General features: G+C 40.2%; 2 protein-coding genes across 5 annotated transcripts in view; one reads left to right on the forward strand and one right to left on the reverse strand.

The window, feature by feature from the left end:
- Nucleotides 1-9,937, forward strand: part of MCC (MCC regulator of WNT signaling pathway) — a 435,778-nt gene extending 425,841 nt beyond the window's left edge. For all 4 annotated transcript variants that reach the window (XM_058724854.1, XM_058724863.1, XM_058724880.1 and 1 more), the window contains 2 exons: nucleotides 2,685-2,807; nucleotides 4,604-9,937. In XM_058724854.1, the coding sequence (XP_058580837.1) occupies nucleotides 2,685-2,807; nucleotides 4,604-4,784 (304 nt within the window). In that variant the 3' untranslated portion in view covers nucleotides 4,785-9,937. The remainder of the gene's footprint in view (nucleotides 1-2,684; nucleotides 2,808-4,603) is intronic.
- A 965-nt stretch (nucleotides 9,938-10,902) lies between these two features.
- Nucleotides 10,903-19,580, reverse strand: part of DCP2 (decapping mRNA 2) — a 52,312-nt gene continuing 43,634 nt past the window's right edge. The window contains exon 11 of the mRNA XM_058724895.1: nucleotides 10,903-18,533. Coding sequence (XP_058580878.1) covers nucleotides 18,370-18,533 — 164 coding nt within the window. The 3' untranslated portion in view covers nucleotides 10,903-18,369. The remainder of the gene's footprint in view (nucleotides 18,534-19,580) is intronic.

Consider the following 19,580-nt stretch of genomic DNA (forward strand, 5'->3'; position numbering starts at 1 on the left):
GAAAACAGGTAAAGTAACCCATGTTTTAGGTTTAGGTTTGAAATTTGGCCTCATCTTTGTATCAGTAAATAAATCAGCATCCTGGTTCTGTCCTGGGATCTGTACAAACAGGTGCACTCTCATCTCCTTCCTGAGGCCCAGGGAGTTCTTAGAGGCAACTCGCAGCTCCCAGTGTGCCCCTGCCCCCCAGGGTTGGGCAGGGCCTCTCCTCTGCCTTCCCGGTCCTGAAAAGCCTGCCAGGTCTGGAAAAATTCCCTCCGGTCCCCCAGGGGCCTGGGTATTGGGGCAAAGGAACCCTTTGTTTTGTGGTGAGCCTGGGATTTCCATATTCTCTAGGCTGGTGGGGCAGGGGTGTGGATGGAATTGGGGTGGGAAAGGGTATCGCTCTGGGCAGTTTTTTTGTTTTGAATTTATTGGGTTCATGGTGACATTTTAAATTCACTTCATGATTTTTTTCCCCTTTACACTATTCATCAACTTTAGAACAAAAGACAAAAGAATCGGAACAGTAACAAAATTGTAGGACAAATAACCCCTTCCCCATTCTTAATAGCCAGAAGGAAGAGGGAGAAATCTTTCCTGTTGTCCTCACATTGCCTCAGCTGACAGAGGGCTGCCTGTCACCACCCTCCATGACACTTCTCACTTCTGCTAGAAAATGGTCCGCTCTCTGCATTACAGTAGTAAATGCAACCAGATCTGAGATCTCCTGGGGGCTGCTAGGGCCCCTAAGACACTCACATTCCTCAGGAATTGCTCTGCAGCCGCCCTGGCTCCAGTTCCCTTAGGGTGGGTGAGAGGATTCACTGAGTAGTCATCGGGACTTAGGGCTGGTTGTTAGGTTTCCTTTAAAAAGATCTTTCCCCCTCCATCCTCACAAAAGCAAGCCTAGATTTTTGTGTCGCAGTTCTTTCATTAGTGAGCTTGTCAGAAAGCCCGACTTGTGCTTAGAGTAACTGGAGGCAGAAACGTAAAAGATATTTGAAAAGCCAGGAAGGGCTAGCCCATCTGTGCACCCTCCCACAGCCCTCCTACAGGAAGCGTTACCACTGAGACTGGTTCTCACACACTTTACAAAAAGCATACAAAAAGTTACAAAAACTTTAAGCAATGCAGAAGTGAGTAAAGTAGAACATGAGAGCCTTCAGTCACCCCTTCTGGGAGTTACCCGTTGTTGAGTGGTGGGTAGCTCTCTGGTCTGTTAAGAGTGTCTGGTCTGGTAGTTGTTAGTGTCTGAGCCGTTCCCGCTCAGATTTTTAGTTGTCTTTGCAAAACTGGCATCCAGTAGAACTTGTCCTTTTCACTTGATGATATATCAGATACCTTTCCATGCCAGTGCACGATGATCTGCATTTTTAACAAATAGTTGCAGGGCATTTCAATAGAACCAGTATACCTTAATGAACTTAGCCAGTCCCCTGGTTGGTCCCCATTCTTAGCTGTTGTAACCAGTACTGAAGTGAGTCCAGCTGTAATCTCATGTGTCTTTAGGCACCTACATGTGCTATAAGAATAATTCCTTGAAATCAGGTTGTCTACTCAAGGAGTATGTTCACTTTTTATTTTGCTACATGCTTCCAAATTGTCTTACAGAACAGTTGTGCTCATGTACATTTGTCATCCACTCATGCATCATTTTTAGAGGAATTTCTTCTGTAAATCCTGGTTTCTCATTATGCTCCAAGGAATCTGATACCTTCAGTGAGTTGTTATGAAGCTATTTTAACAACTTTTGTCCCGGAGAAGCTGTCACCCAGGCATGGTGCTGGGTACCACCAGGGTATATTTGAGTAAGGTCTTTGCCACCATAGAGCCTACACGCTAATGGGGGAACCTGGTGAGTGAATTCAAATAAAACAGATCAGATGGTGCTGCATGTGACACTTGGGACTATGTGGTAACACTGTGCCTCTTGAGGGAAGGTCTCATTAATGCCCTGCCCAGGTCTCACGCTCTGGAGGAAATCACAGGAAGGCAATATGCACATTGGACACCAGAAACCTCCCATAACTGAACCCTAAGTCAATTACTTTGAGTTCCTCTAGCAGGAAAGAGCCCAAGGAACTTGAAACCATGGGGCAGGGGGTTTTCAAAGTGCAAATCTAATTTAAGTACTTTAAAGGGGGAACAAGGACCTTTAAAATGAGAATATTGATTTCCACTCCATCAGTACTGCTTTTTGTGTTTCTGCAAAAGTAGTACATGTTGATTTCACCTAGTAGGGACTTGTCCAGGGTAGGCAGCCCAGACCAGAGGTTTTGTACTCAAATCAGGGTGATTCAAGAGATGCTTCAGCACACTTGGAAAAGAGGAGTGTGGGCCCCAGATAAGGTTTTGTGGTCACGCTGTACTTGTGGCTGAGCATTTGGTATGCCCAAGCAGAAACTTCTAGACTGGCTTACTTCCCATAGCTGGAAGGCTGCAACCTCCCGCCTTATTCCTTTGTGACACAAGACGGAGAGCTGAGATCTCTAAGGGGCTCTTATTAAAGAAAGCAGTGCTGAGATGTTCTGGTTCTGCTGAGCGGAAGGTGAACTCTTGAGCCCTCTAGTAACTTCCTCTTCGTACCTGCCTTTTGACTTCACAAGCTAAACCTTCCTCTCTGCCACCACTTGCAGGGTAATAGCCACCACCCCCATCATGTCAAGTTACTCAAGGCGTGCTCTGTCTCTCCTTTGATACAGAGAAAAGAAGTTAAAGGCCAGAGTGCAAGAGCTGGTGAGCGCCTTGGAAAGACTCACCAAGAGCAGTGAAATCCGACACCAGCAATCAGCAGAGTTCGTGAATGACCTAAAGCGAGCCAACAGGTAAAGTCTCCATTTGTGGATTCTCAAGGGTGCCTGGACTCCCACACCAGGGAGGGGAGGTCCATAATTACTGGAAACCAGTACTGGAATGAAAAGTCCTCACCTGCCCTCCCCCACTCCCCCAGCCTGGTCTTCCCTAGAGCATTACATAGTGTTATGTATGTTACATAGATGACTGTTACATAGATGACTAACAAATACTCAGTAAAGGCCTGTCCTTGGGCCACATGTTTGGGAAATACAGCACACTGTGGTCCCCTTAACAACTAACACAGTAAAGGTCCTACAATGAAAAGATATGTTTGTGTTTAAGCCAACGTCTTCCAAACAAAATTGGCTACAGAACCTTTCTTGAGCATTTATTTTGTATTTATTTGTCTTAAGTAAACTCTGCCCCTGACGTGGGGCTTGAACTCACGACTCCAAGATGGAGACGCTCACTCTACCAACAGAGCCAGCCAGGCACCCCTATTTGAGCAACACTTAATATCCGGTGGAACACTTTACAGAGTACTGCTCTAAGGCAGCAGTCTCAAACTGTTTGGGCTCAGGACCCCTTTGTGTTCACAAAACTTGAGGAACTCAAAGAACTTTGTTTTCAAAATATTTATTGATAAATCTCACTTTAGAAACTAAAACCGAGACAAATGTCTGAAACTTTTTATTCATTTACAAGAAAATAAAATAAATTTACATATAATACAACTGGCACTTATTTAAAAAATAACTATTTTTCAAAAAGATAATTAGAAAAGTGGTACCGTTTTTACAGTTTGGAAATCTATTTAATGTCTGGTTTAGGGGCGCCTGGGTGGCTCAGTTGGTTGAGCATCCGACTCTTGTTATCTGCTCAGGCCGTGATCTTACAGGTTGTCGAAGGATTGCGTCCACGCTGTCAGCGCAGAGCCTGCTTTGGATTCTCTCTCCCTCCCTCTGCCCCTCCCCCCCACCTGTTGCACACATGCGCGCGCTCTCAAAATAAACTGGTGTAATAGGGCACACATCCATTTCTACAGGCAATGTATTGTTTTGAAATAAATCAGGAATATCTAGCTTCACACAGATGTGTAGTTAGGAGGTAAAGGACCTCCAAGGCCTCTCCTGAGGGGGTTTTGGGAATCTCTGGGAGTCTGTTCTCAGACCACACTTGGAGGACCTCACTGTACATGGAATGGACTGGGGTGCTATTTTGAACCAGAGAGGGTATTAGGACTTGCTCACCCCGTTCTCTTCCACCATGCTCTTTATAAGTTCTTTGTAAGAACTTTGTAAGTTCACAAAGGCTTATATTCCGTGTTTGGCTGGCAATGTTAGTTTATGGTCTCGTGCTCTGAATCCCACCAGCCCAAAGCGTAAAGAGAAGTCATCGGAGCCTCTGTGCCCGCCTCCTAGGTGAGGTCACTTAGACTGCAGGGCTTGAGGAACACTCTTGGTAGTTTACACTCGACCATCTGTTGTAGGCAGCTGTGGAACAACAAAAAGATCCAGATTCACCGTTTGTATTTAAATGACAGATTTCTGGAATTCAGCTGCCTCTTCTGTTACTGATTTCGGATGTGGCTAGTCTGGGTTGTTGGTTTACACTCCTCCTAACAGATTAGGGAGAAGTCTCTAGCACGGAAACTAACTACAGTTAAGCCAACAGGTGAATGGCTATGAGCGCCGAACACCTGACTTCAGATTCCTACTTTAGAGACCGAGGGACCTCTCTCTGGACCTGGTTACCCAGCAGACAGTAGTGTGTGCCTCAACACTCTTCAAATAATTCGTCCTTCTCCTCCCCTCTCCTCCCACAGCAACTTGGTGGCTGCCTATGAGAAAGCAAAGAAGAAGCATCAGAACAAACTGAAGAAGTTGGAGTCTCAGATGATGGCCATGGTGGAGAGACACGAGACCCAAGTGAGGATGCTCAAGCAAAGAATAGCTCTGCTGGAGGAGGAGAACTCAAGGCCACACACCAATGAAACTTCACTTTAATCAGCACTTGGGCACCAAAGCTCCTTCCATGGAAGCTAAACTCTAGCAGTTCACCGGGGACAGAAGCACCCCGGAGGCAGAGCACCTGGTGGGAGAGTGACAAAAAGGAAGTTGGCAGGTAGGTCAGCACCTGCATAGTGGAGTGCCATGGACTCATCAGCCCCAGGGGTGAGTGGCCTGGTGACACCGTGTAGACTATCCAGAGGCTCCCGCCCCTCCCCTTCCAGGCCCACGGACAGCCTGTAAATACCTGCTCTGTGTGCCATGCTCAGTAGGCCTTGCTTCTGCTCTCAGCCCCGGCAGTCACTCTCCCACCTGTTCTGGAGCTTGTGCATCGGTGGTACCCTCGGCATTTGTTTTACAAGACTGTCCATTCTTTCCTTATCTTTGACATCCCATTTCTCCTCTTTCTTCTTCAGGGATAAATGCTGACAAAACATGGGAGTGGGGAGGGGTTGTCTTCAGCCTCTAGAACTGATTTGCTTATTGCAACCAGGCCTTTGGTGTTCAAGTCCCACTACCAACCCCAAGACAGACGGTCGCTCAGAGGTGCTCTGGAAGGTAGATTACAGGGGGGTGGTGCGTAGGCATTGCTTCTGGTCCCTGATACATTTGAAGTTACAGGGGGAGCAACCCCAGGGCTATGCCTGACAGCTCTGTTTGGGAGAATGAGCACTTCTTTCACCTCTCACTGTGGATGTAGGGATGGGAAGGGCACTTTCTTTTGACTCTGGGATTTTCCCTCTCAGTGGAGCCTTATTAAAGCCAAGATTTAGAGCTGAGATAGTCCTATTGATACATATAGTGGAACTAAAATTTTACCAGGAGTTTCTTCAAGAGCAGAGGAGCATTAGTATTTTTGCCCACCCCAGGGCACCACATAATTGCTGTTCTGCATGAATCAAACAAAGCTCATGCACAGGATGAGAAACATAGCTCTGGACCTCTCTTTCTCTAAAGTCAAGAGGCAGGACATGAAGTAGACTGAATGTTTTGCAGGCTGATACCACCTATTGAAGAGACTGCTACTGAACCACCAGTTCAACTTCACTTCTGCTGTTAGGAAGGGCAGGGGGTGAAGAAATGGTTGTTGAGACCTCTTTTTATGCCCCTAGAGAAATGGCAGTTAGTATACGGTACTTAGTCCTTAAACAGGTTAAATCTCAAGAAAAATGCTGACAGGTCTGGGCGGGGACCAAAGTACCTGAATTCTTTCAGGAAGGCCTCCACCATCTTAAATTCATTATTCCATTCCTGTCTTTCAGTTCTTCTGTAGTTACCCTACACTGACATTTTCAAAGACCACTTGCCTTTCATTCTGTAGCACCTGAAGATCCACCCAGTCTCCTGAGAACTGTATCCCAATGCCACAGCGCACGAAGTTTTGTTTATGACCAGGTCACATTACAGCCCCAATATCCGTGAACTACTAAAGGTCTGTTTTCAGACAACCTGAGTTCCTCAAGCCTTCTTTGCAATGGCGAAGGCCACTCCAGCCACCACCTTGGAGGGCAGGGCAGTTCTTTCCCAAAAGCGATCACCCTTCTTTCTCAGGCCAGCAGTGAAGCTGCCTGCCTTCAAATAAAACACAACAAAAAACCAGTGTAAGTCTGGAAGGACCAGCTTTTGGCTGCTTTGATCACTGTGAAAGTGCCCACTGGCTCCTGTTTCTGTTATGTATCTACTATTCAGCAAAGATGGTTCTTGTGATTTTTTTTCTTAATTTTTATGCTTGTGATAAAGTTTCATTTTGTCATAAGGAAAATTTTATGGCTAAAAAAGTACGTGCAAAAGGGGTTTAAAAGGCAAAATGCTCGTTTTCCCCATTTTTCCAGTCTGCCTAGGGGAAATGGCCTCCCCTTAGCCAACTGGGATGTCCAGGGTGGGAAACCACTCATGGCTCTTCTGTTGACTGCACAGGCATCAGAAGTTTTAATTTCACCAACACTGAAAGGTATAGCTGACACAGGAATAAAATCGTCTGCTGACCTGTCTACCATTCTTGGTCCAAGTTAAAAGAGAACTCACTCTTTTAGGTGAGTCATATAGGGTCATGTAACTCTTTCAGACTCGGGAGGTCTCAGCTCCTCCATTTTAAGCCCAGTATTACCCTACCTGGTCTCCTTTGAGTTTATCCTTCAACATCATACTTTTTAATATGTGGTGACTAGATCCAAACTATTTCCCCAGAAAACTGTTACTTTTATAAAGGTGTGGAATAAAAAAGCAATTAAATAGTTGATTTCCTTTCCTTGTGTTTTTCAAATACTCCCCAAAACAAGATGCTGGTTGAAGGTGAACCAAGAGGCACTGATTTATTCTAATCATGAGTCCCACTAAAACCACATTGATTAAAAGTAAAAAAAATTGCAGATGCCTGAAAACCTGAGTTTTTCTTTCTAAATAGAAGCTGGTTTATTGACCTCTCCATAAAAGGTAAACAATGAAACAGATTTGACTTTCATGTTTTTGTTTTCTGGCTTCCTCAGTGGTTACTCCTTTTAGGCAGTCACCTTCTCTGTTCAGAGTTCAGTCTCTGGCTCTCAGAGAAACAGACACAGGAAGAAAGGATCCATCTCACAGTTCCTTAAGGTTGTATTTCCCACTGCCGAATTAAGGCAAAAATCAGGCAAAAGAGACTGCAGTCTGTGGCTGGAGTGGCATCCATGTGTGGGCCCGCCAACTGATCTGATGTTCTGCCAAACCCCATCTGCACCAGCTGCCAGAACTTCAATGGACTTGCAGGTGGGAAGATTCCTCTTTGAGACATACCAGAAGTTATTTATGATTAAGTATCTTGTGTGATCAGACAGGTGAGATTTCTCATGCCCTTCCTCCAGCTCATGCTCCAGCCCCAGCGGTACACACTAGATGTTTCATCACTGCCAATGCAGGTAATTAACTGTTTCATATTCGCTCTCATCTGCAAGCATGTCAAGTTCCTGAAGTTAATATCCATGTTGCCTGAAACTGGAATGTTCGGTTAATAAAAAAATTAAGCGCCAGTTAAACATAATTGCTTAATTCTCCTTGGAGATGCATGCACCTGTTGCTAAGTCCTCCTCTGAGCCTGCGTCAGTACTTTCTACAGGGATCTCAGAGAACTTAATTAGAGCCCTGACATTCTACTCCAGAAAGGCAGTCCCAATTAGACCCAATGCGATTTTTTTCTCAAAAACTGTTAGGATGAGGCTAGTAAGGAATTTACTGCTCTAAGAAAAACTTGAAACTATTTGAAGATCTCCTAATTCCCACCTACATACAGATCCAATTATGTTCTTCTAAATGAAGGGAAAAAAAAAAACCACCCCATAGTTTTAGTTCATCTGGACTGGAGTCTGTCAATGGCATGAATTTAAGAACCTCTACAGTATCCTAAAAATTCTTAATTCTATCAATTACCTAACTCAAAGCTCTCACGTGTTTGGAATATCATGTTCATGTTCTAAGTAAAGTCGTGAGAAGAGACATCAGGAGTACAGAAAATGACCAAAGCTTTTATTAATGACTTACGGAAATCCTAAGGATCCATAAAACTTGAAGCCATTTGCAAATGCCTAACTGGGAGTTAGGTCTCATCTGTGAAACTGCAGAAAGTGCAAAGATCATGTTCACTTAGTTTACAGCTGTACGTACATTTCTAGATGCAGCAGAGACCCAAAGGGAAAGAATCACCTGAAGAGTGAAATTTCACTGAATTTAACAGGGTGCAGTCATAGGGCTGCCAAGGCATTTTGGGAGGGAAGGGAGCAGAAGCAACATTTTGGAGGTTTTTTCTGAAATGACAGCTTTGTAGAATAGTATTTTTAAAATCTCCAAAAAAAAACCACACAGCAAATGTTTTTCGATTTATCCAGTCCAATGGCCTATTTGACACAATCATCACCTCTCACTGAGGCTTGCAAACTCTACCTGCTGCACACACAGTTCTTACTGAAGTTTATCCAGATCCTCTTCTGGGTCGCTGACACCTGTGTTCATGTCAGCCGGGCTCAAGTGAGCGCTGACTCTGTGGCCTTCTCAAGTTCCCCATTTCACACGCTTGAAGTTACTTTCTAATTAATTTCATGTGACTCACTAATAGAGACATGCCTTAGGCTGCCAAGCATGGACTTTTTAGAATTGGAAAAAGAACTATTAATGATGGTGGCTGCTGCCACCGTATCATCACTGAGCACTCCACGGCTATTAAAATATAAACAAGTGAAAAGGGTACAAGCTGAAAAGCAGCTATACATGCGTTCTCATTTCACCAATTCCTGTACAGAGGAAGACAGTTTCACATAAACAATGGTTGCATTTGTGATTAATATTTGATAAATTCTCTTATCACATTGCATATAAGATCTTACATGTGACCAAGAAATCATTGCCCAGTAACAGCAACTGCTACTGGAATAACCAGACCCTAACCATACCCTTGACTTGATTTTTTCCATAGTCAAGGTTGCTACAAATCACCCACTAATCATTTGAAATCCCAGCTCATCAGAATAAAGCAAGCTATATACAGAATTCTCACCCTCCATTCACACAGATGACCTGCCTTTAGGTAGTTCTTGCTGTATTGTTCACTTTGGCACTTTTTGCTAAATCAAATCCATGTAGAAAATGTTCTGTTTGTAGAACTCCTAGAATTCACGGAGAGTGTTCCTGTCAGGACTGCCAAGTGAGAGCCCCTAATAAGAATCTGCTTTTGTTTGAACCTAATGCAAAGATAATGAAATGTTCACTTTTCTACTTCTAATCAGTTTCTTGACATATTATCAAGACTTATTTACTTTGCATGAGATTTCAGTTTCCTATTTGAAAATGTGCTTTTTAAACCACTTGAATTAGAAAAACCTGCTTGAATGTACTGTCAGTTATTAAAGCACATGTGACTAAGTTTGCATTTGTCAGTATTGTTCTACTGTTTGTACTGAGAGTCTCATTTTAAAGTTGCCACTTAACACTGTACTATACCTTGTAATTTTTTAGATTCTTGTATGCTTTAAATGTTTCCAGATGCCTTTAGTTTTAGCTGCTGTAAAATAGCTACTTTGTGTTATTTGATATGGAATTTAAAAAAAAAAAACTCCATTTATTTATACAGAGACATTTATAATATTTTACAAACATTCTTATATTCTGAATAAATATTTCTAATTCCATGATGTACTTTAACTGTGTTCATTAAAGGGTAAGGCTGTCCTTCTGCAATACTGTTTAATTTTTTTTTAAGTTTATTTTGCGAGAGGGAGAGAATTCCAAACAGGCTTTGCAGCACCGTTAGTGCAGAGCCCCCCACATGGGGCTCAAACTAACTAGCAACCCCGAGATCATGACCTGAGCTGAAACCAAGAGTCGAACACTTAACCGACTGAGCCACCCAAGTGCCCCTCCTGCAATACTGTTTAACATGTAAATATCAAACACATTAAATCGAAAGCCTGGATCAGAGCTGGGGACTAGAAAATAGTATATTAGGTCAAAACAGCCAAAGAAACCTCATTTATCGCCAATTTCTATTTAGCTGCCTTTTAAAACTTGGAATGAATGGGAAGTTATCTAACGAAAAATCAGGGAAATGGAATATAATTAAGAACTGGAGGGGGCGCCTAGGTGGCTCAGTTGGTTGAGCGACCAACTTCGCCTCAGGTCATGATCTCATGGCTTGTGGGTTCAAGCCACACGTTGGGCTCTGTGTTGACAGCTCAGAGCCTGGAATCTGCTTCAGATTATGTGTCCCTCTCTGCCCCTCCCTCGCTCATGCTCTCTCTCTCAAGAATAAATAAAACATTAAAAAAATTAAAAGAACTGGAAGAGCAAGGAAGTCACACACAAATACAAGAAAGGATGGCAACACGTCTGTTAGAGAAACACTCTTCCTGCAAGTGTGTGGTCAGCTCTCAGTATGAAAGCTTGGGCCCCCTCTTAAAATTTTAAATAAAAATTATCATATAGCTGAGGTCTCTAGTGGAGAAGCATAGATTTTTCTGAAGATCCAAGGATTGTCAAGCATTCTATTTGGGACTGTCAAGCATTCTATCTGGAAAGCCTGGTTCTAGAAGAAATATAAGGGATTGTATGTATGTAACTATAATTCTGCTTTAAAGCAATAACCAAACTGTTGAGATGGAGAATACATACCAGTTCTTTATTTTCACTTTTGCAGACACAGTCTACCTTTTAAGATTTCTTCCCATCATGTAAGCAGGTCTTTATCTCATACTTGTCATTTTTTATCGGTCCAAAGAGACACAACCAAAATATAACAAGTAACAGTAGCAGAAACCAGGTTAAGGTAGTAATTAAAACTGCTGGAGCAGCAAAATTTATTGATATTGCACTACAAACAGTCTAAATGTAACACGATAATATTTTTACAGAAAGCCAATATTTGAACAATCAACCATAAAAATGTTTTAAAATACAAAGGAAACTTCCCTTCATCCAAATTGTAGTCTGTATGATAAAAGGTTTTTAGTTTCTAAACTGATGTTATTTACATCAAAAAGCTTTCAAAAAAGTAACTGTTAAGACAGGTCTTTGTTCATTTTCTCAGTGGAGAGTGCAGCTGGCATTTCTAGTAGACTTTATCCGGCAAACATTTAAACTCATTGGAAATTCTTAATTTATAATAGCCACACCCAAATTAAGTGAAAATCAGTCCTCATCCTTCATTAACACAGAGGGAAAGAGACCAAGCTACTGTTTAGCCAGAATATAATAAATCCAGAAACACAAATCCACTCTAAAGGTCTCAATTTGTAGAACGAGGTAAACCCCACAGGTGTTTCAGAGGGTACCTTTTCTGCTCTAATTGTTTGACAACCAAATCAAGCACCAGGAACTTCATTACTACCATAAATAGAATTACTCCAATGGTTTACTGAAGGTCTTTTTCCAAACATTAAAATGCCCTAGAAGGTAAAGTAATAAAATGCTGTGATAATTAAGGCAAAAATTAAATGTTAAATCATTCCACATAAGACAAATGATTACTGAATAGTTTACAAACCTAGTTATCACATTTATTCTAAAGTCCAGTTCTCTTAATATCCTATTTAGTGAGACCACTTCAATTGTTTTCTGCCAGCTTTTATAGGTCCCACGTAAAATTTAACATGACTCAGCATAAATAGCTTCACCTTGTATACACTAAAACCTACTTCCAAGAAAACGGTTTTAAGACTACACATCTTCCATGAACATTACCTAGTCTCCACAGCATAAACACTTCAAACCTTTGTTTTGGAAATAGCAGGGTTAAAAAAAAAAAAAAAAATTCTTATCCCCTTTCCCATCCAAACTAAACTGCATATCCTTATTTTGATTAGATGAAAGACAATCTCATATATAAGAATATCTCACCTTAGTTAATCCATGAACTACAATTCCATTTGATTATTTTATTCTGAAATAAGATTGTTTTAAGTTTTCATTAAAGCCAACAGGTAAAACTTATAATCTGAATTGTGTCAATACTTACCAAAGACGATTTTTTATAAGGTATTAAGCTAATGCATTTCAAACACAATCATAAGAAAATATGTGTGTGTGTATATATATATATATATACTATGTGTGTATTTAATATACACAAATATATATATACAAAATAGTTCAGGGTTTTATTTTCCTTCCCTGTTACTGAAAAAAAGTTTGTAAGAAAATGGAAAATCAGTTGTCTCCTGTCCTAACTTTGAAGTGAGATATGAGCAAATAAGCAAAATTAAAGACTCCATTCTTTGGACACTTATATTTGAAATTAAACGGTACTCGTACAACATCCAAACACAAACCTAAATTGAACAGAGACAGCAGTGCCCTAGGACAGTAGTGAAACGCACAGAGAAACTCTCGTAGATACACCTTTTGTGCTTCTCTATCAGTGCACATGATATATACAGGACATGAAGAGTGTAAGTCCACTGCTACTCCTTCACTGCAAAAAGTATTAACACCTAACCGAACGACTGAGGGATAGTTACTACCTTGCTAAACTGCATTCTGTTGAAAACCTTTGCTTTCATTTGTTGTCATCCGTAGTTGATCTTAAAATATCACAAAAGAATATTCAGCCAAGGTATTTTACAAAGAACTAATTTCTTAAAGCTTGAGAAATGACTAACAATGGTAGATTTGTGCCCAAAATGTTTCAACTGTAGTAGCTATAGACTGTTTTAGAACCTCAGTCAACGAATTAAAAGCAGCTTAAATTAAAATATTACATTCTTACCTCCGCAAGTCCACAACCTAAGGCTGTTAACTAAAGACCACTCAAGGACTAAAGACTAGCAGAACGCTGCCCAATTTACCCTAGAACCACACAGAAGTTTTCTTTGTTCCCAAATCCAATAGACAAGCTAAATGCATTGAGACCCAAAACAGCACAGGTGTCCATAGCCTGCCTGTCTGCTTACAGCCCAAGGGTCAAGTGAGATCATCTGTAGAAGGCAAGCAAGATTATGATCACTGCATGTAATTCCCACTGTGGCAGATTTACCACCATATGGATGTAGCACAAACTATTTTTCTATAGAAGGGATGAGATAAAAAAGGAGAGGTGGGGTGGGGTGGAGACTCTTATGGCCTCTTCCCGGCCAGTCACACCAAGAAACAGAATTAAGAAACAACCAGTCTTCAAATGGCATTCGACAGATAGAAGCCAAGAACCAAAACAACACCCAAACCCCTGCAAGAGCCCTCCCACCAAAAAAAAGCAGCACATATATATATGTTCAGGGCCTTATTCTTCCATTGGATAAAAGAAGTCTACTAAGAGGAGGGCTGATATGGGACGAAGTCACAAACCAAGGCAACTGACTTCAACGGATTTCTGCATCCAATCCCTTTCTCCCAAGCACCCTTGGCCAATATGACACAGCTAATGCAAGCACTCTTGTCACGGTTATTTTCAGATTGTGCTTTCACGCTGCTACTAGAGCTAGACCATCCCCTCTGCTAACCACAGAAGACACAAGACAAATGGAATCTCATTACTTGTGGTTTCATTAATCTGGAGACCCAGAGTAAAGATTCAATTATAAACATCTCTCAAAATAAAACTTCCATATTTTACCATAGCTTTTTATTTACATTTCTTTGTACTTTAAAGTCTGAGCAACTAAGCTGGTGGCAGCCAGCCTTCCAAGTCCACTCCCACGTATGAGAGGTAGCTTCATTCTTTTCCTTAGCTTTAGACTACTGTTTCAATAGTAATGTGGTTTGTCACAAGAAAACTAGATGGAAAGGAATGGATCACCATTCAGGACAAATGTATAGCTACCATATGAAGTGACTATGACACATGCCTGACCGTGGCTGTCAGTGCTGAGTCACATTCCTGTAAGAAAGTAGAGCACTTCAGTGCAGCTGGAATTGTAAATTATCAGCACAGGAAGGACTGCACTCTCAAATACTGGTCTCTGAAGTGAGAAAAATTACTTAAGATTTACTGGATTGCTTGGCAACCGTAAAAAAATAACTTTACCCAGAGCTAGGAAACACCTGGTAATGGCCATATATATTAGACACTGCTTGGCCTAGGCAATGATCATGTTTCTAGCCTAATACAACAGACAGCACTCAAGAATTGATTTATCTTCTAAAATTTCTTCCTTCCACTCTTTGCCCAACAACTACAGCTATCTTCCCCTCAGAGCACTTTTGTTCTGTAATAATTCTCTATACTGGATCTTGAAACTGCAATCCAGAACTCTATTTTGCAAGCACGGGAAAGAGCCTTTACTGCCTATTTGCAATCTGCCATCTTTATGACACAGGAGTATAAACTTCAAGAGCAACTCAATTCTAGGTAGAAAAAGCTGCTGAGAAAGCCCATCATAATCTCATTTTTAGAGTTTTCGGCAACTATACAAATGCACTTTAAAGGCTTAGGACAGAACATAAAATGAGGAACTAGCCAGGCTTTATCCAACTATCAAAAACAAGGTTTAACAAAACTGTACTTTTACTAACACTTGTTTACCCAGAGATAGGTACTTAAAGGAAAAGGATATTGACATCTTCAGACAAAATAAGTCTTGCTTATCATTAATCTGAAGTTAAAACAATACATATGAGCCCCTTCCCCAGGCCAGAATATAATCCGAGTCAAAATCACTAAGTAACACCTTTCTTCAATCAGAAACATGTTAATGAATTTGACCTTGTAACTATGATTAATATGCAAAGAAAACACTGCCTCAGAGAATACAGAGACACAATAGATGTCAATCAAAACACAATCTCTGAACAGGCAGAGAGAAGTACTGGTACAAAAATAAAGATAAAAAGCCACAATATATTATCATAGTAAGAAAAGTAATTTGGCAGTCTAATTTTTATATTGACTTTGCTCCTGACTGTTCAAGTTAACTCCTGTTGGAAACCAAAGGAGGGGGGAAGGGAATTAGGTAATGAAATGTTTTTAATGCATACATGCACTTAGACCTGAATTTTTCTAATGACCACCATAATATGTTGAGTTTTATAATAAAATTTAAATTTAATTCCTATGGAAGGATGCCATTCACTTAGATTTGAATTTTTTTATTTGACATTACACAAAACTACTAAAGCCTTAAAAGACAAAATACCCAATCTTACAGCATATAATTACTTTTGCTGTATTTTGCTATACATCTTCATTATCTGCACTAATTGATATTTAATAGAAAAATAAGGATATCCAAAGCTCAAAGCAGCAAGCAGTGACCACAAATCCTTTGACAGTACAGGAGACTTGTTTTTATATATTAACATGAAAATCCAACTTAAGTCTCAAACCTCTTCAAATTTTACCCATGCTAAGGGTTTCATTCAATTTCTGTCTCAGGAGAGTGTCACTGGTTGAAATCCTAAAACCATTCATTTGCTCTTTCTTAACAAAAAGCTTGTGAAAGCATGTAAATTATACCCCTACCTTTTGGATAACAAAAAACTTCACTTAACATCCTACAAATCATTACAGTTATACATAAAAGCACCTACAAAATTAAAAAAAAAAAAAAGATTCACAGTGCACTGAACCTTGGAACATGTAAGGTTGGAACATAAGAACATTTAAAAAGTGGACTCAAAGACCTATTTTTCTCTCAAAGACATAAAACATAATGAAGCCAACACAACTATTCTTCTCATCTAGCTTCTTAAAATGCAGCACACAGAAGTAAATTATTGCATATTCAGCACACTGCTTTATCACTTGATTCCTTCAAACCATGCTATAATTTCTCAGAGGAGAAATCCAGTTCTGTGCTAAGCATGGCCTTTCTCAAGGTAACCTGAACACTGAGAAATACACAGGTTCAAGGGAGTAAGTATAGCAGATGTACATAAAACAGGTACACCCAACTTATATATTTTCTGCATAGTTAAGTCATATCACACACATAAACTTTAACTCATGTCTTTTTTATCTCAAACTGTCAACACAGCTAAAAGCCTCAAGTTACCCAAATCCCATCCCAACAATACCCTTATTCTGTTCCACAGTGCATTAAATGAAGCAGCACAACAGCAATAACATTTAACTATTGTTAAACTGCTGTAATTGACAAGAGAGAATCTGTTGGTTCTTAAAAAGGCTCACCACACCTTTAGAGGACATACTTCTGGTAACTAACTCTAATCTCTTTTGCTTTCATATTTAGAGCTGAAAAACCCAACTCTAGGCACCAGAAAAACTGACTAAAATAGAAAAAAATTAACAACAACAACACACACACACACACAATCACTGAAATTTTATGGTTTCCAGATGACAGTAAGTGAGTGAAAATGATTTACCTGCGAGGCAAACTAAGTTTTTACTCGCCTAACAATTTAACAGAAATCTGGAATGCTGGGACCAACTATAAATATGGCTCAAGGAGACCCAAGCAAAGCAGCTGTATTTCTGGAAAGAACAGTAAGAGCTTCCAAAAGCAGTCATATAATGCATTTTAAAAAGGTCACAGAAGGATTCACAAGTTTATCACATTAAAAGATGCAGGATTATGAAAAACCTAATTTTAAACACACTGCTGTAATTGTGAATTCTCCTGCTTAGCACCAAGAGGGTGACACTTTTATTAATAAATAGAATTTCTCCTTTAAAATCAAGCCATTTAAAAGCTAAAGCACAGAAATACCAAGTGAATTCCTTACAATAGTACTTCTTCTGAAAGTCCCACTGGGTTATATAGAATCCCTATTAAATAGGCTATCTATACAGAATAAAGATTTCTATAATAAAATTTACAAGCAGAGATATATTTTGTGGATACCACATGTAAAAAAAGATTTTTAAAACCCACATGACAGATGCACACGCGCACATATGCTCACACACCACCCCTCAAAAGAAATACCTTCAGTGAGGTCAGAGGCAGCCCAAACACTAAACCCCTTTAAAGCCCTGGTGATTGTCCTCAATTAGAGCTGAAATCCTTCTTAAAATGGGCACTGCCACCCTTATTTAGATTTAAGAATCCTGAAGGAGCAAAATCTAGTGCCAGGAATGAGTTCTGTATATGCTACCTTCACGTTCTGATCCTCCCCTATTGAAATGCTTTACTTGTACTTGCCTGAACCATATGCCCCTTCCCTTCGTGCTCCTTCGTCCAGAGGCTTCAGCATGCCCATAAAAGCATGTCAGTTTCTGCTACTACTGAAAATTGGAACCTAATACATCAGTTTCCAGAGATCAATACCGAGATGCAATGTAAAACTTAATAATGTCAGTATTCCATTCATATTTACACAGCTACAACAGAAAATAAATTTTCACAGGAACAAAACCATTGTACAATACTAAAGGACTGATGGCAGGACAGTGAAGACAAGACCAAAGCAGTTGCCAGGCCCTGGATTCCCTGCTCCCCAGCAGGTTTCACTGATCACTGAATACACAAGGCTCTCAATGCCAAGTCCAGTCCACTCCCCACCCAACCAACTCAGTCCCTCTCCAGGCTGAGGACTTTGTCCCTTAATGAAGTGCTAAGAGTTCGTTTTTAACATGAACATTACATAGTAGATGCTGGCTCTAAAAATAACCTTTCAACAAATCTCCAAGCAGAGGAGGATTAGAGAACCTAAGTGGTTAGAAGCAGAGAAATGCGCAAAATGCCACCAAAGCAGATGACCTGCAATCTTGACTTCAGTGACATTTTCAGCTCTTGCATTTAGTATTTGTGAATTTTAAGTTTCTTTTAAAAATGTCAATATAAGGAAACTCTTATTGCAATCACTGTCATGGAGAGATGGAGCATTCCCATTATATTGGCTACCTGATGATGATGATTCAAATACTATTTTCTTGACCAGAACATGAAATAAAAACCACAATCACACAGAAAAAATGCTCTCATAAAAAGCAACTTAAATTCGTTGGCCAAACACTGAAAAGGTACATCTGTATAAAAGGTTATAACTGCATTTACAGTGCAAACTCATGTTTCTTTCTACTCTCTCTTCTGCACAGAGAACAATATCTTCAGAAACATCATTGCCTCCCTGCATTTCTTTAAAACACCTGAGAAAGGTAAGGCTCAAAGAGACACCCACTCAAATGCAACAGGTCTCTGATCTTGGGACTTCCACAACACATCTGCTATCAAAGGTCCAAGATTTTCATTATAGCATTATGGTCAAATTTAAAACTCAAAAAGGCTCTGGATGAAAAGGGGAACTTGCAATGACCATTACATGCCACAGACTGTCCCTCAGCATGTTCTAGCAACTGGTCTTCACCGGAGCAAGGCAAGTCACATACAGCATCTGTTTAAAAAAATAAATACACTCGGTAACTTAGTAAGAACTCAAATACTGTCCTTCCCTTCTTTTGTTATAAAGGAATTCATATACAGTATATATTTTTGTCCCCACACTCAAAATCTAACATAAGCAGAACCATCAAAATACTTTCCTTTCCCTGAACTGGGCTCAGCTGATTTTCTAATCTATTATTGTTTATTTGCACACATTCATTCAAAATCTGAATCTCAGCTTTTATTTATTTTTAAAGCATTCATTTTTTGTTGTTGTTGTTATTGTTATTGTTTATATTTGAGAAAAAGAGAGACAGCATGAGCAGAGGAGGAGCAGATAGGGAGACACAGAATCCCAAGCAGGCTCCAGGCTCTGAGCTGTCAGCACAGAGCCTGACACAGGGCTCACACCTACAAACCACAAGGATCACGACCTGAGCCAAAGTCAGACACTTAACTGACTGAGCCACCCAGGCGCCCCTCAGCTTTTAAGACCCTTAATGTTCACATGCTTTCAATAATGGGCATACTTTTATCTACCTCCCATATTTGTTTTTTGTGCCAACATAAAAGGAACCTGTTGACATAGATCAAAATGTAAGCACTGTAAAGATTACAAATGTTAATATAAGATTTATAGAGGCCAATTCAAGAAAACTAAAGGCAGAGCAGAGCTTACCAAATCTTTAGGGAACACATTAACCTAAAGAAAAATCCAAATTTTCAAAATCATGGTACAAGAAAACTCCCAACTTATCAGGGTTTCACTTTTTGTTTTTTTAAGGTATAATAGAGACTTGACCATGAAAGATTAAGAAAATCTCAAATGAGGTTTCCCAAGACAAAAATCCTTTTATACTTCATTTTCAAAACAACTCAAATTTTACATATCAATACCATACCCAATTAAGCTGGGTATATGAAATGAGAGTATACCTTCTTTTAATGCCTTCTTCCTGAACATAAGGCTTTTTAAATATTTTGTGAAGTAACTGACTCCTGAACTTACCTTAATTAAACTATCAGTCTATCATGTCCCCAACCACCCAACATGGCC

This window comes from Neofelis nebulosa, chromosome 1, assembly GCF_028018385.1.
Source record: "Neofelis nebulosa isolate mNeoNeb1 chromosome 1, mNeoNeb1.pri, whole genome shotgun sequence".
Taxonomy (NCBI): domain Eukaryota; kingdom Metazoa; phylum Chordata; class Mammalia; order Carnivora; family Felidae; genus Neofelis; species Neofelis nebulosa.